This window comes from Wyeomyia smithii, chromosome 2, assembly GCF_029784165.1.
Source record: "Wyeomyia smithii strain HCP4-BCI-WySm-NY-G18 chromosome 2, ASM2978416v1, whole genome shotgun sequence".
Lineage (NCBI taxonomy): Eukaryota > Metazoa > Arthropoda > Insecta > Diptera > Culicidae > Wyeomyia > Wyeomyia smithii.
The window spans coordinates 269,236,577-269,259,166 of record NC_073695.1 but is presented as its reverse complement, the minus strand read 5'-3'; the positions used below and the strand labels follow the sequence as shown (position 1 = coordinate 269,259,166).

At 38.6% G+C, this 22,590-nt stretch overlaps 1 protein-coding gene across 8 annotated transcripts in view; it reads left to right on the top strand.

Moving 5' to 3' along the window:
• LOC129725904 (putative polypeptide N-acetylgalactosaminyltransferase 9) overlaps nucleotides 1-22,590 on the top strand; it is a 205,657-nt gene that overhangs the window by 155,441 nt on the left and 27,626 nt on the right. For all 8 annotated transcript variants that reach the window (XM_055682331.1, XM_055682329.1, XM_055682326.1 and 5 more), the window contains 4 exons: nucleotides 13,490-14,170; nucleotides 14,236-14,607; nucleotides 14,671-14,835; nucleotides 14,900-15,093. In XM_055682331.1, coding sequence (XP_055538306.1) covers nucleotides 13,762-14,170; nucleotides 14,236-14,607; nucleotides 14,671-14,835; nucleotides 14,900-15,093 — 1,140 coding nt within the window. In that variant the 5' untranslated portion in view covers nucleotides 13,490-13,761. The remainder of the gene's footprint in view (nucleotides 1-13,489; nucleotides 14,171-14,235; nucleotides 14,608-14,670; nucleotides 14,836-14,899; nucleotides 15,094-22,590) is intronic.

The following is a 22,590-nucleotide window of genomic DNA, read 5'->3' as shown; positions in this document are numbered from 1 at the left end:
CGCATTTTCAGCTGAACTCACCAATAAATCGTTTTTTTCTCAGCACAGACGGCTGTGCTCATGAACTTACACCGTGTTACGATGTTTATTTTTTTTCTACCCTTCATCTCCAACGTAGAGCATCCGGAAAAAGTCACGTTCGAGCGGTAGAAAAAAAAACCAGCATTGCATCAGCAGGCGGTAAGCTTTCTACGCTCACTTTTCGCCGCCCGGTACAAAGGAGGATGATGTCGTTGATTATTGGCTGCACTTTTACACCCGCTGCTAGCCAAAAGGGGGAAGATTGAAATTTCTGCGGGTCGTTTTCTAACATTTAGTAGTCGCGCCGCGACTGGTTCCGGAGATCGAAGAAAGAAGCTACCGCCGTCATCGTTACGCAATATATGTATATAAAACGAGCAGCGGCGGAGACACAGCAGCCGCCGCATTCTCTCGTAACAATTCGGTAAGCCTCTGCCGACACAAAACAGAGCTAATGCTAATGGTTGTCGTTTTTCGACTCCAGCAGACGTCGTCGACAACGACAACGATAATGTGATGGGAATAAAAATTATGTCGTTTTCTCTCGTCTTCTTTTTTTTCTGGGCTGGAGAAAGGCGAGAAGATCGTTTGACATTTGGGAGATGAATGAACGTTAAGCTGAAGCACAGTAGGAAGCCACCTATATCGAATATTAATTTTTTTAGAGATATTACCGGGTTCCGAAAGTTGTTAAAGATTTTTCCTTTCTGTGTCGCTGGTAATCAGAGCATGCCGTGCCGCATCCGTCATTGCATGCGTGCGATGTGATGTGATGTGATGGACGGTAAAATTTGACGTGATTACTTTTTTTCCGACACCACATGTGTAATAATAACCTGACATTGGGGGACACCGACTCGCTCTAGTTGCTCCGAAACCGGCTTCCACTCCGGGTTGACCGAAAGAGTGAACCGCAGTTAAATGCGAATACGGTCGAGTGTGTACGATTAACAAAACAAAAGATTTCTCTATTCGGTCGATTATGTATGCAGTCAAAAAGCGAAACTAACATTCAGATTCAAAAGCGAAACTTTGTAGCATTCTCGGTCGGTACGATCGGTAGAATCAGTTGGACGGAGTCATTCACACATGAAATAGCATTAAAAAGCTACCGTACACTTCGTGCTGAATCACATCCGCTTCTCAGGTGGGCCGCCGAACGAATCACAAATTAGCACCGTGGAATCCAACAGCTTGCTAGCAGAGCAGAGCTGAATGTGGCTTGAATCCGAGTTGGACTAGAGAAACATAAACAAGTACCTAGTAATATGAAAGCGAAATCATTGCGCCTCTACAGAAGGGTGTACCTGTTTGCTAAATTATGGCTTACGGATTGAGCGACGAAAAAAATGTCGATCTCAGTTCACCGATCTTTTCCTCGAAACGCAGTGACTGGAAACCGTATCAAACCGCTAGTTGAAGTATTGAAATGTTTTGTTTTTTGTTTTCATCGCAGTACGCGTTGGAGCGTGGCGACGGTTTGCTAGATGAAACATAGCTGTCATGTTTGGGATGGATCGCGTATCGCAGATGGCCTGCGAAAGGGAGAGTGCGTAAAGTTGAACAAACCAAACAGCCGTCGAATGCCAGTAAAGTAACGTGTTTGATTAGCTTTTTTTTGCAAAGCTTTGAAACATAAACACGACCACGTGGACACTGAGACGTTAAAGATTGAGAGGTCAGATTTTTGCGCCTCGTCAAAAATGTGTTTGATTTCCCGCCAATTCCGCTTTTGGCACCCTCTGTGGTTTTAGTGAAACTCTGTGTGGTTGGTAACAATAGATTTGGGATTGTTTTTCTAGAACAAAGTTTTAATTCGATAATGTGAATCTGGACAGACTTTTTTTTATTACTTTTCTCGAACTAAAGCAATGCGTAATTTATTGTGAAAATTTTTAACTATTTCACTCGATTGTATTATATAAGACATGGGATAAACATCCGTAGAACAGCAGTGTAGATTTTGAAATCTCTCAATCAGTTAAAAACGTCGAAGACTGTTCAAGTTCAAATTTTGACACCTTGTCGAAAATGCGTTTGTGAACCGTTTACGCAACGGTCGGCCGTTGCGAATGGGCGGGCTTCCCATCCCACTTTTTGTGTGCGATCTTGAACTACTTTTTCCCAGCGTATATTGTCTAACACTTTATCGGGAATTTCCGCTGGCAATCAATCATCGACCGAAGTGGTTTGAGCCCCGTTTTTCGGCGATTATTACGTTTTTTTTTGTTTGCTTCGGTTCATCCACTTTTTGCATGGATCTAATTATCTTATTAAAACGTGAGCTGATCAGTAGGCGCTTGGTCAGTTCAGTGTCAGTGGTACAAACGCGAGCAATGACTTGCTCCGATCGTTCAATGCAGAGTTTGCCGATAAAAAAACAGCACTCCGGTGGAGTGTGTTGAACTTTGATTTTTACCCAACATTTCCGATCATACATGCGCCCATTACCAATTAGATATCGTTTCGTACACACATTCCTCAAAACTGTTAATTAATTATTACCGTTACTTCGACACGTCTCACGTGCCATCGTTAATCAATTTGTCGGCTCTCAATGGTGAGAGAGAGGCAGGGGGAAGAAAAAATGCAACAAAAGGCACTCTCATCAATCGGCTCAATGACTGTGAAAAGCTGCCATCAGATGCGGCACGATATCGAAACGAAAAACAAAACCTCAAGAAATGTTCGACTAATTGTTACGCTATATCTCATTATCTACATCATCATCATCACCGCTAGCTAGCTAGCCGAGAAGTGCAAAATGGTGGCGCCTCGTCTCTCTCTCCACTCGAAGCTTTCGATTTCATCGGCATTATTTGTTAAGCCACTTTACCGACACTTTGTTTTTTTTTTATTGCTACTCCCTTCAGCACGTGCACACGACAAACTTTTCCCACTGACTGACTGCACTGGCAGGCAGCAGCCGAACCGAGTTACAACATTGATGCAGATCAGTCTCTCAGCAGGCCGGTGGCGATGGGTTTTCTTTCTTCGAGTTCAGTCAGAAGGGCTCTGGGTTATTTGGCGTCCCTGCGGCGGCCTACTGTGCTCTGGCACCCACGGCCGACAGTAAGAGATGATAATGTCTGCTGTGTCTGAACTGAATGGAATACTTTCACGCACCGTCGCGGCTTTCTTCACCGGCCTGTGCTCATTGGGTGTCGGAAAATTGATACTTCATTACGCTCTCTATTGTTACTTAAGCGATTGTGTCAGCCTGGCTCTGGGACGGGAGAGCAGCCCGTTTATACGCAGTAGCGAAGTTATGAAATTAGTTTCTCGAATCGGGTTAGTAAATCTAGCCGGTCTGCTGTGAAGTCAGACTGTCGTAAGTGATGTTTGTCATTATTAGCTCTAGAACTGGAGATAAACAAGGCCACCAAAGCGTATTTCGCAAAATTTTGTGAATGAATTTTTATTTTTTTCTATGAAATATTATATCTCTATTTTATTAAGATAGTTTTAATATTATTTTCAATATATTTTTGATCGCGATTTAGTTGTTTTATACATCTGAAAGTTTTGAGCTACAAAGTTTTATTAATAAAAGATAAAGTGTGAGAAAAGTTGCGCCGATGTTGGACGTAGAATGGCTGAATAACTTACTTATATTACTTTAATAAGCTAAGAGCTGGTGTGACTCTTCTCCATTCTAAACTCTTTTGGATTATTTGTCACCCGGATCTTGGGCGTCTCAGTACTCGCAATTCGCTAACGATTAGATCGTGCCATCGTGTCCGCTGTGCTCCTCGAATTCTGGTACCGAAAGGATTGCTGTGACCGTCCATAGCACCTCTTTTTTCGAAAACTCCAAGGGCGTTCAGGTCCTTTGAGAGCAGTATAGTAACTTTAAGCCTGTAGTGGACCACCGGTTTATTTGTAGTTTACTGCAATCTTTATTTTGTTCGGTTGCGCTTTTAACTCGACCTCAGGGTTTTCCCAAGTGAAAAGTAGATGCAATTCCCACATTAGATGCGTCTCTGGTTCTCTTTGTTAGTATTGTTTATAGTAGTAACCAAGCGATACCAAATATAAATATATTAAATCTCCTGCTGGATTTCCTGAAGGTAGGGGATGGTACCTTCTCGTGAAACTTCCGCGTATGATTGGCTCGGAAGAACGCTCCATGCTTTCTCTTTTCCTGGCATTTCTTTCGTCTCAGAACCATGGTCACGTCGGGGGGAGCTTCGTAGCCGCAAGGTTACAGAGTCCGCTTTGATAAGCGGGTGGTCGTGTGTTCGAATCTTAGTAGAATCAGGCCATTTGGTTGACAAAGGGCTTTAACATGGGTTTATTCTCAGGCTCTCCACTACATACCCTTCCTTCGAGCTGAATTCTGTAGTACCCTGCTGACCTTATGCTAAAACTTGTCTGAGTAACGTATAATAGCTCTCTTCAGGGAATTGTGATTATGGTACGATCTTGGCTTGGAGGAACGAGGTTGCGATAAGACTCCTTCCTCTTGACATAATAAGTCCCTCTTAGAAAAAACCTGGCCAGAGAGGAAAGTAGGGTGAAGTCTCACTCCTTGGGATTATATTTTGGCGATATTGGTAGGATAGAAAGAGGCTCGGTATTGTAGAGCAGTAAGCTTGAAACGGAAGGGTAAAATCTCACACACAAGCACGGATATAAATTAAAAAAAAAAGTATCATTGACTTCAATAGTGATACTGGCCAATAATATAAATTGCGGAATACATTTAACACCTGGGCAATATCACAATAGATCAAATGTCTCTGGTCGCAATGATGAATCCACACAGAGAAATAAAATGGTCACGTCGTACCGTGACAGTTTGAACTTGGTCATGTTTCGTAGTGGTGGGTTCTTTTATAGCAGTGCTTATTCTGCGCAATCCGTTCTCCAAAATAGTTGTGCCTCACTCCGCTGCAGTGTGTAATACCTTGTTCAGTCGTTGTGCATAGTATTGGGCAGTTTTACGGGTTCCAAAACTGCACGATACTAAGCCGTGAGAATATGGTCAACATGGTCAGCTGATCTGCAGGTAGCTGCTTCATGGATGTCTTTGCGAGAACGAACGATCTTTGAACTATCAGTCCTCGGGAAGCTGCCAAGTTTACACATCGTTGGGTGTTATTGTTCATTTCTAACGTATCGCCTCGATCACCTTGGGATCTGAGTGTTTATATCCCCGATGATGATCCAAAATATTACGGTAAAATTTATAATAATAATCAAGTTATGTATGTATTTATGTTCCAGCCCAACTTTGGAATTCTTGATTTTATTTACATCAAACTTAGCTTACGAGTTCCTTTTACAAAGACGGTGGTTACAGGCGTGTTGGAAAAGGGAGAGGTAACCCCTGAAAAACAAAAGTTGAGATTTTTAGTTGCAACATTTTTTTTGCCTTGGCTTGTATGTATGATTTTTTCATGTATTCTGACGCAAAAACAAATTCCCCCGAGTTTGAACACATTTCACCTTAAGTGGCAACAGTGGCGCCTTTTTGAATTTTTGAGAAATCGGAAATTTTCGATGTTTTTTCGACGCCATTTTATTTTAAATCCAAATATCAAAATTCTGAGAGTTTGTCCACATATTAGCATTTTCTTACCCATCTTAAAAAAACAGATCTTAAAGCGGACAAAAACTGAGCTCAAAACGGTGATTATACGAAAACGGTTTTGGAATGGTTTTACTATATTTCACAAGCCTCAGGTATCGATTGGTAGGTGTCTGATCCACGTAAATATCAGAAACAAGTCAATTTTGCCCCAACTCCCCTACAATACTAAAATAGGTTTACCTCGACGTAATAATAACTTATTTGGAATCTGTTTAATGTAATATCAAGAGTGTGAGCGATACTCAAGGATACAATTACAATATGTCTTTACATGATACTGCTCCTTTTGCGAGGGGGGAGGAGTCATATAAAGGAGCCAAGGCAGGGAAAAAAGTTAATTTTTGTTGCACTGTGGTATAAGAACTCTTGAAATAAATTCGCTGATTGCCGAGCCCTTCCTCATGACTGGGGGCCAGAAGCAGATTTTCGGAACATTTTCGACACACTTCATTAATCCAAGATGGCGACCTTCGGTTTTTGGGAAGCTGTATAAAACTGCGGAAAGCATTCAAAAATCCCTTCAGTACGGGTATCTCCGAAACCAGGATGATGCTTTGAAACCGGAAATCGGTTTTCAGCGATATTTTGTAATTCTACTATCAATAAGCCTAGCTTTACTAACGAAAACTCGACGCCTACTTAAACCGAGAATGTATGCTGATTCAGAAAATTGCGAAAATTTAAAAAAAACAGAAATTTTGTTTCTTCTACGAAGTTACATAAAATTTTCTAATCTAAAACTTTGTCGAAAACTGCAGAGCTCTAGCGAGTAAGAATAAAAAGTTGGTGTCGAAGCGCCATCTCTGCGGCCAAATCGCGAACTAAACTGAACGTCAAGTTGAAGTTCTTATTACACTGAGAAACTTTGCTGAAGACTGCACATAGGTTGGATAGAGTATCAAAGTACTGGACCGTGTATTCCATGCATTAAATACATAGCAATTGTATTTTTACATGAAACCTATGCTTATATTCAAACTGAAATATCACATAAACACCAAAAAACACCTCTTTCAAAATTTCAGAAAATGAAGATTTTTGGATGGACAATTTTTAGAAAAAATCATGGTTTGCTAATACTTGCTACCCGCTGAGATATCTAATTCGCAAAATTATGTATTTTTTTTCAAATTTTGTGTAATATTTTCATTTAAGTACTTCAAAAACTTCTGTACTCGAAGAAAACGACGTATTTATTCAATTTCTATCGAGAAAAAATTTGTAAGAAATTAATTCAAGTGAACTCATATAATTATCACAAAAAAACGTGAAATTCAGACAAAATTTATAGAAACTCGTAGATCTCTAAAACTTGATGAGTTAGAAATTTTGTATGTTCTGTAAAGTTTCATGGAATTTAGAGATCTATAACTTTTTCGAATACTGCAAAGCTCTAGCGTGTAAGAGAAAGAAGTTGGCATCGCAACGCTACCTTTGCGGCTAAATTCCGAACTAATTCAAACATCCAAAATGAAGCCCTAACTATACCAAGAATCTGTGTAGAAGACTGGAAACCGATTGGTCAAACCCAGAGAGCGCTATTAATTTCGTTCCGCTAGATTCCATTTCTGGCCCAGTGTGCAATCTAGGTCGACATTATAAACTTTTACTTTCAATGCACGCAAAAGTTGGATGGTGCGAAACCAGTACAAAATTTTGCGTTTTTAGCCCATTTGTTGATGGAGTATGGAACCAGCACAATGATTGCGTTTTGGGCATAACACAAATCATGCTCTAGCGTTTTTTTCAATGTGGTTGACAGCTCCAAAATACTACACTTTGAAAGTTTTAAGTTTCGTCATGTTGATTTGTACTGGTATTGATAATGTTTTTTAGAAGGTTGATCTCGTTGAAACAGTGCAACCAGCAATCAATACTAATAATTTAAGTACTGACTAGATTAATGAAAATATTAACTGATCGATCATTACCAATTCAAAGGACATTAAGTTTGTTCAAAATATTTTGCATTGATCTATGACTCTTGATTTATTAATATGCATATGATTCAACGTTACTGGCACCAGCGTCACTAAGTTGTGTGAGGTAACATGGTTCGCTGAGGGCTGTTTTGGCTGCAAAGAATTAGCAGGGATGAGCAAGTCGGTCATATGAACCGGCGCACGAAAATGAAGTACGATTTTTCAAGCGCCCCAAAATGATCGTTCGGCCAAAACTAGAGTTTAGCGGAACATCACGATTTTCGTGTATATAATATATATATTCTGATTTCAACAAACAGTCAAATTTAAAGGTAGACTTTCAGGTAACCTCAGAAATTCCTCAAGGCTCTCACTTGGGCCCTCTACTATTTATATTGTTTGTAAACGACATTTCCTTTATCCTAAAACATGAAAAAACTCTTATATGTGTCGACGACATAAAACTTTTCATTAAAATTAAAAACGATGATGATGTAAACATTTTCCGTAACGAGATAAAATATTTTTATATTTGGTGTAAAAAAGCCTTCTTCAGCTAAACGTATTAAATGTAGTTCGATGGCTTTTGGCAAAAAAAGAAACATACCAAGCATTATTATTTCCTTAGGAGATCAGGTAGTAGAGAAATGTGAACGAGTTAGGGACTTAGGAGTCGTACTCGACTCAAAATTAACATTCACTGATCATCACAATACAATTATCAATAAGGCTAGTAACATGCTCAGTTTTATATTAATTAAAGCACTTCATAATTCCTATGTCAGGTCACATTGCACCGACTTTGGTCTCGATCACACAGGTCTATAAGAGTTATCTGCATCAGCTGATTCTTCTGTGTGTGATGAGACATTCCTTTCAGTCGTATAAATAACGCTTGCTCAGCAGTGTGTGTAGTCAGGAATGAGCAATAAAATAAGTCGGCAGTAGAATGTGATACGATATAGAATGTGGAACAGAACCACCGTCCCACGTAGATTAATTGGTCAAAACACCATGCCGGAGACAGGAAGATTGCGGGTTCAAGTCCCGTCGGGATGCGGTATATTTTTCCAAATCTGTATCATATTTCCAGTTCGCTTAATTTTCGCTTTCCCTACTGCACACATTGTCTGCTTAATGAACTTGAATGTCAACGGGTAAAAGCCGTTGTTAAAAATAGAAACTTAGTTCGAAAAAATAACTGCAGGAGACTAGCTAATAATGTACCAGTAATCGGTGAAATCGTATAATCAATAGAATTATCCAAATCAACAAAATCAGTTATTTAGATAAATTAGTAAAATCAACAATATCGGTTAAATAAGTAAATGCAGCAACAGCAATAAGTTTAGTATAATCTTTAAGCTCTGTGAAATAAGTAAAATCAACTGACTTAATACAATCACGGAAAACAGGAAAATAAGTAAAATCACTGAAACCAGTGAAAATAATTAAATTACCACATTCAGCAAATTTTCATTATGTAGAAAAGCCTCGGTGCTACCACACCACATTTATTTTTACACAGACTTCGCAGCCGACTATTTAGGGTACAGTACAGGACAACTGCGGGGCTAGCGCTACGGTCCTACTGACACTAACATATATTTTCATTATATATATTTTTTTATTTCTTTTAAATTAATGAAATTTAAATTTTTTGATTTTTAAATTCTGTATTGTTGGTAAGAATTTTAATTTATTTTGTGCTTGATTTTCTTCCTCTTTTCTTAAGTATCTAAGCATTTTTTTCAATATTTTTTATTGATTACATCAGGCTTACTAAAAGCAAAGTCTTGGTGCTACATTTCGATTCGGAACTTGACCTTCTGTTTATACACAGACTTCGCAGCCGACTATTTAGTGTACAGGACAATTGCGGGGCTAGCGCTACGATCCTACTGACACTAACAGTCTCTCCCGAGACGAGACTCGAACCTACGACGACTGGCTTGTTAGGCCAGCATCGTACCTCGAGACCATCTGGGAGATTAGGCTTACTATTTTCCTCAATATGTGAGACGAGCAGAATGAATATTCACCGTTTACTTCTTGTCCAGCATGAGCGCTGCATGTAGTAATTTTTTGCTCTACACTTTTTTTCTGTTTTGTGCTGTGATTCTGCTGCTCGCAGAAAAACTTACTAACTTTTTGCACCACAGCTGAGCGAAACAAGAATGGTGAATTACTTTAGTGAGAATACACAGAAGAAGGCCGCGATGTGAACTTCGGAGCAAATATGCGTGATGGGCGGCTGAATTCACTTTTTTTTCAATTTCGATATACAAAGTAAACACCGCTATATATTTTCCTACCTAGATTTTTCTCTCATTTGATATTTGCTTAAGCCACACACGGTTAAAGCACTGCAGCAGGTTTTTCCAAAAAGTTAAATCCTCATGCTACGAAAAAAAATCGAAAAACTTTGGTACTTAATTTTGAAGACAACAGGTTCGCATGGAAACAAAACCGAATATTATGATAGTTTATTGGAAAAGTTTTGTTGCGAAAACAATTGAGTGCGTTCTTTTATCCTTCACTAATCAATGGGTATTTTCGGAATAATAATAATATTCAGAGGCTGGAAATCGACCTCAATAGTATTATTAATAGTATTTTGAATGGGAGATGGCGACTTCCGGTTTCTGGAACACAGCTTAAAATTACCAAATACCACCCGATAAGGATATTTCTAGCTCAGAAACTGAAAATCAACTGTTTTGAAATCCATTATGGCAACCAGTTTCTGGGAATGATCAAATGCCACCCAGTATAAGTATTTTCCTAATCGAAATGATACAAAGGCCAAAAATAAAGACGAAAACTTAATTTTTAAAGCCACGGTCCTGCCCAAAATGATCGAATTGAGTCTATCATTTGAAGAAGTATTGAAGAAAAGAAGTTTGATTCTTATCTTATCACAGTCGAATGCAACTGTGAAAAAAATGTTAAAAACAGCCTTATGTCGTTCTACGTCAACTTTGGCCTTTTTTTTTTTTTGAAGTGCAAAGGAGTGCAAATGATGCCGTCCTTATGTGTATTTTGATTTTTCTTAACCAAATATTTTTGAAGCTTTTGAATATTTATTTTTTGGTGTAAAAAAGTATTGTTTATTGTTTCAAAAAAAAAAATAATAATAATATTTACATATTATACAGATGCACACCTTATGTAAAACTCAAGCTCGCCAACATCGATCCTACCGTTAACTTCATCAACGTAGGTGATGTATAATATGAAGAGTTTCAATATCTGTCTTCGTTTTATTAGGCGTATATTTACCAAGGCAGGCCGCATTAGATCGTCCAATGAGAGTCGCCGCCACCCACCAAGTATAGAGGATATCTGCTGTTGCACCCACGCCCATGCGTGTGCTACACGAGCGCAGCCACTGAATTTATGCTCCAGCGATTCAACCGTCGCATTACAGTGAAGACAGTTCTCACCGTCAGCTCGTTGGATGATTCGCATCAACCGTCTGTGCTCCGTCTTCTCGTTTACGAACAGGTAGAGGTTGCTACGCAGGTTTGACGACATCTGTTTGTTCACTATGTTGGTCCATATTCGTCTCCAATTTTCACCTGGATATTTTCGCTCAACACGAGGCGTTTCAGTCCGTTCGAGGAACAGACGGTGTATCTGGTCACTCGAGGGATTTGCTCGAACAAGTGGGGTAAGAAGGGGAATTTGCTGTGAAATAAACTTAAGGCATGGAGGTTTGTGGGGGAGGGATGTTCTGGTTCAGTAGGGATTGATAGAAGGGAAGGGAGCCACTCGCCTGCATGTGCCGATTTAACAGCAGCGCTTTGCACTTTAAAAGGGTAGTTGGTAGCTTCAACCCTCCGGATTCTATGTCACGCGCAAGCTGCTCCATTGGAACGCGCGCCGGAAGTCCACGCCACAAGAAGGACCCCATGGGTGCAATTATTCTTGACGTGTGAACGCAGTACGGTGGAAGAATTGATGCCACATACCAAATCTTGGACGTCGCAAAAGTATTCAGCAGTATTACTTTCTGCTGAAGGTTTAGGCTCCTCAGCGACAAATGCTGGGAAAATTTTGACACGAGCACGTCCCAGTTTATTTTAACCATTGCCCGAATCGAATTGGTGAAAAATACGCCGAGTATTTTGATCGTCTCAGCGGTTTGTAGCCATTGAGCATTCAGTGGATTTCCATCAACCAGCCGATTGATTCCATTTGATAATTTTTTACATTTTGTTAACGTGTTTCTTATTAAAATTAAAATTTAGAACTTGTCCTTTATTTTTTGCCTTTGTGTCAACGCAATCTCCTGTATATGCTGTGAAGTTTGATAATTTTGTTTTTAACTATTCGTCAGTTCATAATTACACTGGTCAACATAGGTTTTACCCTAGAGCTCAAAATGAGATACAATCGAGCATTTTGGCTTTTTAACAATTCCATTTTACCTTTGGTGAAAATGTATTAGAAGGCCACAGACGAATCGCTCGTCGTTTTTCCGTTTACTTACGGGAAAACTTCTTTGAAGTCTCTGAAGACTCGACGATTCTTCGAGGCGGTTAGGAGCACCAAAATTCACAGGAACGGTTAAAAGGCTATAATCTTCCATTTGATCTAGTTTGTAGGTCGCTTTTTTTAACCAGTAGAAAGTTTTTCGAAAATATTTTCTGTCAATTTTCAGCAAATTTTTGTTTGTATGACAGTTTTTTCGTTTATTCGTTGTTATTCATATTCCTACTTTTAATGTTTTTTGCATATTTAAATAATTTTGCTTTCTTTTTTCCCCAAATCAATTAGTTTTTCCGTGAACTGTTAGATTACTGTTATTTCAATCTTTTTATTGGCAATTTTTTTGACACTGTCTCTGTTTGAAAAATTTCTTACTGCAGTTCTGGTACTTGCCATTCATTTGTTAATTATTGTCGGCGTATATGTTACAATTATTTACTGAATTAGCAGAATTGTGTTTTATTTTTTGAATATATGATTAGTTTTTTACCATATTGTGTTATTGTTTTCAACAGTTTATCAGTACCATTGTCGATAATCCGCAATCGTAGGTCTATCAAAGTTCCTTCAATCGAAATTTTAGTTTAAAAGTTTATTGGTATGAATATATTCTGAAAAGCATTACTTTTACAATATTGACACTCGGTACCAGTCGTGCCAATTTAATTTTCTGCGAACCACATACCTATAATGTTTACAAAACCAAAAATTGCATCATCGAGGTTGGTCTCCAACCCCGACCCGACCTACTATGTTTATAATTTACATTATTATGTCGTTGTTGAAGATCACCGCCGCCTCCTACTGTGCGCGGAAGAAAGAGGCGAGAGATTAGTCATTGTTTTGTTTTGATTTTCCTTTCGAACCCAACACGACGACGCGACGCCAGTTTGCTCGTTTGCTTGCTGCGATCAAGGAAATGGGCGATGTGAGTTAAAACGCTGTTCGATTGTTTCTTTCCGGTCTTCCTGGTTGCCATCACGAAAGACTGTTTGGCACAAGAAACGAACCTCTGCCCGGTTGTGGTGTTTTACTCCCTGTTGCTGCCGGCATTTTTCTCGGTAAACAAGCAGTAGCAGCAGCGTTGACGTCGTGTTAGTCGATTGTTTGGTGAGGTGTTGAAGTGTAAAATCTCGTCAGAAAGCCAACGAGGCGAGCTATGCGGAATTATATCTCTGCTTCGTCTTTAGGTTTTATTTTTTCTTCTAATGAAGTAATTGCGCCCATCATTGTCATGAGTTGTTGGGTGTTTTTTTTCTGTTTGCTCCGGTGGCGATTCACGCCAACTTTGATGCTAATTATGATGCTTGGGTGCAACAGCCTACTTCTCACCTGTTCAAGCGATCAAGCGGGATTCACTTATCAGAGCATTAAATTTGCAAATATTATAAAAACAGTTTCGCACCCATGGTGAACATGTAACTAATAACGTTCCCTTTCGTTTGTTCTCTTGCAGAAAAAAACACGCACACATATCAGCAGCTGGTTCGCACCAGAAGATGCGCCTCAATTAATTCATATCGCCGCCAGAAGACCACGGATGAGGCAACCGGGAAATCAGAGCATTTTCGCACCATGTGAATTTTCTCTGCCCGCTGCAACGTTACCATTGAACTGAAAACCGATCGAAGCAATCGGCGCTAGGCAGGCAACAGCAACAAAAAATCACTTAAGTAAACAGTAAACACATCATTATTTTAAATTAAAAAACAAAAGAAAAACAAAACAATGGGACTGATAGGTAGGCGGAGATCAAGCTTCCTGAAGATAATCGCACTGCTGGGCGTGGTTTGGTTCATGGTTGTGTTCGTAATTTATTCCGACGATGGCAGCAGTAGTAATAGCAACAGCAGATCGGCCGGTTCCGCTATGCTGGGACCCATCGGAGGAAGTGGGAACAGTGCATTTGAAGCCCCAAGGAGGTTGCCGCTGCAGGGAATTCGGGAAAAGCTGAACCAGTTTATCATCAACGCCCGCGAGGATGCCAACAAGGACGAGCTGAATCAGGATCTGGAGAGTCCGGTCGCTGACTATGTCGATAACAACATCGACCAAGAGGTTCCGATTAGGAAGGTGGAGAAAGAATCCAAAAAGCGGATTCCTCCGAAAAGCAAGAAGAGGAACGAGATTGCCCCTGGTAATTATGACTTTGAATTTCTGGTATTGAATTGGTCCTAATTAATTTGTCGTGTTTTCAAGCAGATCACGAAGGAGTTATAGCTCCTCCCAATGAGGACAGCCCGGATGCTCCGGGGGCCATGGGCAAACCGGTGGTTCTACCGAAGGATATGTCCCCGGAGATGAAGAAAGCCGTCGACGATGGGTGGGCTAAGAATGCCTTCAATCAGTATGCGGCCGATTTAATCTCGATCCGACGAAGTCTTCCCGATCCACGGGACCAATGGTGTAAGGAACCGGGTCGCTACCAGGATGATCTGCCTGCCACCTCGGTGATCATTTGCTTCCACAACGAGGCTTGGTCGGTGCTGCTGCGAACAGTTCATTCCGTTCTGGATCGTTCGCCCGAGCATTTGGTGAAGGAGGTGATTTTGGTGGATGATTTCTCCGATATGCGTGAGTATTATTGGATCAAGAGTGTAATAAATGGAGGAATAATATTTTTTCTTTATTCGACAGCTCACACTCAGAAACAACTCGAGGATTACTTTGAGGCCTATCCGCGGGTAAAAATCGTACGTGCTCCTAAACGTGAAGGTTTGATTCGAGCCCGGTTGCTAGGTGCTCGCTACGCAACTGCTCCCGTTCTGACCTACTTGGATTCTCACTGCGAGTGTACAACTGGTGAGTGGACTGCTGGGATGGGTGAGATGTGAAACGATTTACAAATTTCGTTTGAAATTTTTAGGATGGCTTGAACCTTTGCTTGATCGGATTGCTAAGAATTCTACCACCGTGGTTTGTCCCGTGATCGACGTGATCGATGATAACACAATGGAGTATCACTATCGGGACTCCGGTGGGGTCAACGTGGGTGGATTCGACTGGAATCTGCAGTTCAATTGGCACGCGGTCCCCGAGAGAGAGAAGAAACGACATAGGGTAAGTTGGGAACTTTTGAACATTATCTTGGCTCATTCTTTGTATGGATTTGCTCTACTGGATTTGAATATTAGACAAACGAAAACAAAAAAAAACTAGAATTTTTGAATCAAATAATCGAGCAACAAGTAAAACGAAATTGGATAAAAACTATCATTCACAAATCTGCTATCTCGTAACAACTCATGAATAAAAAAAATAAAACGAAATGATAACTCGAAAAAAACGTAAGGATCCAAGAAACTGTTGTAAAAAATACATAAGTCGTCTCCCTGGGCGTCGGTGATTGGCCACAACAGTGGCGGAACTAGACCGACGGAAAATAAGCGAGAATAAAAAAAAAAACTAGAGAAAAAATCTTAAAACAAAATTTAAACTAAATAAAACAAGAACAAACTTTATATGCAATGAAACAATCAGCAAATAAATTGCAGTGAAACACAATGCAATGATAAAATACAAGAGATGAATTTTGTAAGACATCAAACAAAAACGACGTTGATAGGCATAACATGGATAATGTAAAAAGGGAAAATTAGGTTAAAAATATTAACTCAAGAGAGCTTCGTAGCCGCAAGGTTACAAAGTCCGCTTTGATAAGAAAGTGGTCGTGGGTTCGAATCTTAGTAGAATCAGGCTTGATTTGGTTGTCAAAGGACTTTAACATGGGTTCATTCTCAGGCTCTCCACTACATACCCTTCCTTCAAACTGAATTCTATAGTACCCTCGCTGACTTTCATCCTAACAAAAAAGTCCATCTTATAATAAAATTGTTCCGAGTAACGTATAAAAGTTTTCTTCAGGGAATTGCGGTCTTGGCTGGAGGATCGAGCTTTCGATAAGACTCCTTCCTCTATACAAAAATATAAGTCCAACCCATAATAAACCTGACCAGAGGTGGAGCATTGAGTGCCTCTCCAGAGAATTGTGATTGTGACGCGGTGTTGGTAGGAAGAACGAGGTTCGATAAGACTCCTTCCTCTTGATATAATAAGTCCCTCTTAGAAAAAACCTGGCCAGAGAGGAACGTTAGGTGTAGCCTCAGTTCAGGGAATTGTAATTTGGCGATATTGGTAGGATAGAAAAGAGGCTCGGTATAGTAGAGCAGTAAGCTTGATATGGAAGGGTAAACTCTCGCACACAAGCACGGCTATAAATGAAAAGCGTATCATTCACTTCAATAGTGATACAGCCAATAATATGAAGTGCGGAGTACAGAAAACACCTGGGCTGTCAAAATGTCTCTGGTCGTAGTGATGAGTCCACACAGAGGAAAAAAAACTCTTAACTCCGAAAACTTGTGGAGAAAAAATCAGACGCGTGGATTATTAAAAAAAAACAAGGAGAAAATCAATCAAACAAAAGTAGCTGCGAACTTAGCTTAGCTTAGCTTGACTGACTGCACATATCAATTGTTGCACTCCGTGATTGATCCGAATCAGTAAAATTGCACAGTGAATCAACTGAATGGGGTTGGGAGTGACCGACCATTCTCATTGTACAAGCTTTTGTGACTCAATACTTTGAAGGATCAATAACGATGCCGGCCACGTCCTTGCAATCAGGTGCGAAGAGAGAAGGGATGTTAGTGTGACCCTTGCTATTTAGAGACCGTGTCAACCTCTGCATCTCCACAAAGGTCACAGGAAGGAGGTTTTTGTTAGTAAGGCAGGGCTCGTTGGATCAGGATTCACTTTGATAAATAAAGTAGCTGCGAGCAATAATAAAGTAACAACAAAATAGGACAAAAACATGATAAACAAGAAACGAAATTAAAAAGGATCCAAACGCGAATTCAAATTTGAGCTAAAGACTGATATAAAAAGGCAATGTGCTTGATGTGCTTCGAGGGGTGATTGACTGCCCTGCGTTACTCGAGCAAACGCAGATGAATGTCCTTTCTCGTCGTCCGGAACTATACTCTACTGGCTACTCGCTACCACAGAACCAATTATAGATACAACAATCCCTTGGAAAAATGCATTCGCTTGTTCAACGAAGTGTACGACAAATTTGATTGCAACATGGCTAGAAATGTTTTTAAATACCGCACTAGTAGACTAGTTTAGTTGGTAGAATATTATAGAATAAGTTCACAGTCAGTGCGATATTTGTGTCGAAGACGGTTAAATAAAATTACCAAAACAAAATAATAAAAATGAAATGGAAAATAAATAGAAAAACAGTACAAAGAAAATACGAAAAATGAAACAAAAAACGATAAACTAGGTTAGTAAAAATGAATAGCTAATAGAGATGAATCTGAAAAAAGAATCGGAACAAACAGGCAAAATAAACAATTACAATAGTGAACGAGAAAGTGAACGTGCGGATATAATTACATTAAAGTGCGGTGAAACAATGTAAATAACAGAAAAAAAACAAATCAGAAACTTTCAATTACGAAAAGGCAAAGTCATGTTGAAAAATGACAGATAAACGATTCCAAAATCGCAATAATAAATCATGCGCATTTAAAAATGTATAAAAATTCGAAAGTAAATTTAAAAATGCAGAAGAAAATTAAATAGGAAAAGAAACAATATATATTGAAGAAACATAAAATCGAGAACATAGGGAAAAATACACTGCAAAATACGACGAACCAAAAAGAGATTTCTTAGAGCTCTAGTAACGACAGCAAAAAAAAAAAAAGAGAAAATATTGAAGTGTACTGAAAACATTGTTACGGCTATACTGCCGCGCATTGCATGTCAGTCCCACCTGCATTTTCAGCAAGCCGAGAAAAACGCTTTTTTATATGATTTTATAACATTGCTTCTTACGAGATGGGACAATATGTTTGGATGTTTTCCAGCAGTTTTTCAGAACAAAGTTGTTGATCTCATCCATTGTTACGAAACTATGCATTGTTAGCTACCATTTACGCGTAATAACTCAATTTTACTGAAAATGCAAATGGGACTGACTTGCTCTGCGCGGCAGTATACGGAGTCAAAATAATAAAGTAGACGAAATTAAATAATTGACAAAAATATGACTATTGTGTGATATTTGAAATACGAAAAAAAAATTTAATACGAAATTTCGAAAATATATAGAAATGAAAAAGGCGATCAACTAAATATTCGTAGAAAAATAATAGAAAGTTGTTGGAAAAAAATGAGAAAAATAAGCACGCGTAGGTAGGTAATCACTTCCAGCTGGTCCCGAGATTCGATGCTGGTCTAACAGGCCAGCCATCGTAGGTTCGAGTCTCAGCTCGGGAGAGACTGTTAGATTGTAACGCTAGCCCCGAAAGTGTCCGGTACACTAAACAGTTCGCCGCGAATTCTTTGTATAATAACAGAAGGGAGAGTTCCGAATCGTAATGTAGCATCAAGGCTTTGCTTTGCTTCGTTTAAGAATGTAGAAAACAATAAGAATAAAGTTTGAAAAATGTGAAAGCAAATTAAAAGAAAAATAAAATAATAAAAATTGGATAAATAGATACAACAAAAAGAGTAAAAAAAACAAATTACGAGGAACATGCAGAGAAGGTTTTTTGCTTTGTTGGAGGCGATGAAAAAACATTTTTGAATAATAAAAAGATAGTGAAAACATTTAGAAACAGATATGCAGAACAGAAACAATTATTAAGTTGGGCAAAATTGAATTACTGATAAAAAAAATACTACAACAATATTTTTTTAGATGAAAAGTGTTTGCAAACATGATAGAGAAAAACATGATAGAGGAATGATCAACTCCAAAAATCTCAGACAGAAAACAGACAGTTTGTGTGGGTTATTCAACAAAATTATGCGTTAAGATAGTCGACTGTAGTTAAACGAGATGAGTAATAAAATAGTATAAATAGAATATATAAAATAACTGAAAAAATTAAAAAAAAACACTACAGAACATAAAAGATAAATGACTTCGGCCAAATGGAACAATTACCAATTATAAGTATGAAAATATTTTATAAAACCAAAGAAGAAAGGTAAAAGGTAAACATGGAACAAAATAATGAAACACATTATTAAAACAAAAAAAATAAAAGGAAACAATCATTCAATAAAGGAACATTCATAAATGACGTAGCATTTGAGGGGGAAGAAGGGAGTTTGCAGTTTTGTGACGAAATGTGACGAGGGGGTGGGTAGGGGGTCAAGACAAGCTTTGTAGCGAATATGAAACCAAAAAAAAAGTGTTTTTTTCTAATTGTTCTATTTTATCACTGTTTTGACTGTTTAGGGTTATTTTTATTATTTTTTTGTTTTTTCTTGTTCATTCATGTGTTTTTGATAATATAAACAGGCAAAAAAATATCATGAGAGGGAGGGGGGGTTGCTATAAAGCTACGTAATTATCCATAGAGGGTCTTGACTTTGTGACGAAATGCTACGATGGGGGAGTCGAAAAAACCTAAAAAAAGCTACGCCATTCATGGATGTTCCCTAAACAGAAGATTCGAAATATATGTATGAGAAACTCACTGCATAACATAAAGAACTTGCAAAGAAGGTTTTTAGTACATTTTAGTGGTATTTAGTGGTTATGGGTAAACACGTAGAGGTAGAACAGAATTAAAGAACAGAACAGAATCAAAAGTAAACGAGATACGTAATTAGTTTTCTAAATGAGAAGTTCAAATAAAAAAACGAGTGAAGTAGAACACGTAAATGTGTGATAATGAAATTTGAAAACGCAAAAGTTAAACGAGATAATAAAAAACGATAGAAATAAAAAAAATCAGACATTTCCGTTGGTTAAAATAGTGAAAGAGGGATTAAAAATAATCGTGTGTTTTGTGAAATAAAAATACAGAATTACTATCAACTCCAAAAATTGCAAGAGATGAAAAAAATAATATAACCTCAATAAGGCTGATACAAATTTTGAAAAGTTTTTATGTCCACGGTTATCAAAGTTAGCTAAGGGGAGCGCAAAAAATTAATAACACTGAGAAGAAAAAAAGGAATGGCCTTCATTGGAAATTGTGCACAAATTACGACGTTTGTAACTTGCATGCAAAAGTGTGTTGAAAAATATCATATTGTTATCATTATTAATCATTTGGCTTGCCTTTTGGTGACACTTTCACTGTCACTGGACTTGTTTGTTGCTGAATTAAGCATATACGCTGTCTAAAAGTCAATAATATAAACAAAACGGCTTGAACTTTTTTTTCTTCCCCTTCCAATTTTCAACATTTTTGAAAGGGGGGGGGGGGGGGGTGACATAAAATGAAAAAAGGAAATTTGTATCGGCCTAAACAAGAAAAAATAATATCGAAGAACCTACAGAAAAGATCTCTTGTGTTTGAGGTGGGTTAAAAAAACATGGAGCAAAACTCAATATTGGTGAAAGTTATTACAAAAAAAGTCCGTGAAATTAAATAACTTGCAAAAATAAACATGAAATAATGTATGAAAAGTTTAGTAATAAAAGAAATGTGAAACAAAACATGAATTAAAAAAAAACAAATTTCGTAAAAAAAATTATCACAGAAATAAATACAGAACCAAATTAAGCGAAAAGAGAAACAAAATACTATAAGCAAATAAATTGAAAAGCTATTTGAACATTTTACAAATAACGGAGTGTTTATAAGCGCTGCAAACAAAAAGTTATAATCATATAATGTAAATAACTTGAAAACGGGAAACAGAAGTTGACAAACCGTGTAAAAATGACAAAGAAACGATCCACTCTACAGTGATACGGGAGCTCACAATCGTGATTTTTTTTAATTTTCTCTCCAAGTAATGTTATTGACATACTAACGTATGCGGTGAAAAAATGGACTTTTCTCAGATGGTGGTAAAACAGATAACTGAGGTTGATAAATTTCCCATGGATGGCAATTATGTTAGCTTACTCGCCATGGCGGACGAAAACATACGTGTAGGCATGTTTTTCATTCATCAATTCTTTATCAGTTTTAGCGATAAAATTGTTGGAGTAGATCTTACGATACAGACTTGCCCAGAAATCCTCAATGGGACGCAACTTTCATACCATATCGATATTTAGCCGCTCCATCTCCAACGATTGCTCCAAGTAGTGGGCCGGCGCCAGATCCGGCCAAAACATGAACGACGCAACTAACGGTTGGCACTTCGTACTATAAATGTCCCCGTTCATGCCAGTCCGGAGCGAAAGAAGAACAGCTTTGTCATTCCCTTCTCGCTGATTGTCAGCCACAGCAGCACCTTCTTGGGAAACTTGGTGTGTGAAATAAACTCCACCTCGGTGCTCACTTCCTTCGTGGGGGAAGTAAAATACGAAGTGCCCTGCCAGTCGTTGCCATCCAGAGTGAAACAGGTCTCGCCGTCCATCATAGCTGCTACGTCGCGATTTGCCGGGAGAATCGACATGACCATTTTATTCAGGCGCTGCCACTGCGTCGTTGCCTGCAGCTTCGAGATTAAAGGACGAGACTGCTGTGTCCTGACATGTATGTCTATGTCCGCCAGGTACTTTTTCACTGTTTGGCCCGTTGCATCGACCTCCCTGCCAAACGCACGCAGCGATGTAGTCACTTATCCCTCGGTCTTCCCCTTCAGCATCCTTTGAAGCTTCTTGTCGCTCAGGGTTGTCGACCATCCGGAACCGGCCTTTCTTTCAATGCTCTGATTGTTGTCCAATAGTGCCAAGATATTGTAGATGCAGGAACGCGCATACTCCTCAACGGAGTAGCTTTACTGTTTTCGCCATCACGGTTAGAGTTCGACTGATAAGGCTGTCAAATTTTTTCTGCTGACTCATGGGTTAATATGATTGATGCTTAATTTGTAGTTTTGTTAGTGCGTGTAAGCAACATCAGTGACCATGAGAAATCGGCAATATTTGTCCATTTTTTAACCGCAATTGTTATCTGCAAAAATATTTAGTATATAACAGGCCCCAAATAATGACAACAAGTTTTAGTGAGGAACATCACCATTAGTGGCGCTACAAAATCTAACTTTTCAGTCCTACACTTTCGAGAAATGTTTATCTCGGCAAAATTGTAGATAATATTGTCACAAAAATTTTGTTGAAGACTTTTGTCTTAATTTGTCTTGTTTTGGAGATACATCGTTTTGTATCAGACTAGTCCCTAGAAACTGATTTCTTGAATGTTTAAAAGCTGTAGCATTCAGAAGGCAACAATGTTCAGCATATATTTGTATAACATTGAAACACACAACTTTGTAGAAGACACGAAAAAGCATTAATTTCTCAGAGTGATTATGATAGTAATTCATCCTATACAGGTTCTGTCTGCTAGGTTTTACTTAAAAATGACTTAGGGATGGACAAAAAGTGACATATTTTAAATTTTTTTGGTAATTACTCGGATTTGGTAGAAGCTATATTTTCTGTGTCTTCTACAAAGTTGTGTGTCTCGATGGTGCACAAATGTCTGCCGAACATTGTGGTCTTCTAAATGCTACGGTGTATCTCCAATACAGAGAAGTTAGAAGCAAAAAGTCGTCAACATAGTTTTTTGAGACAACTTTATCAACAACTTTGTTGAAGACATCATTTCTCTAAAGTGCAAA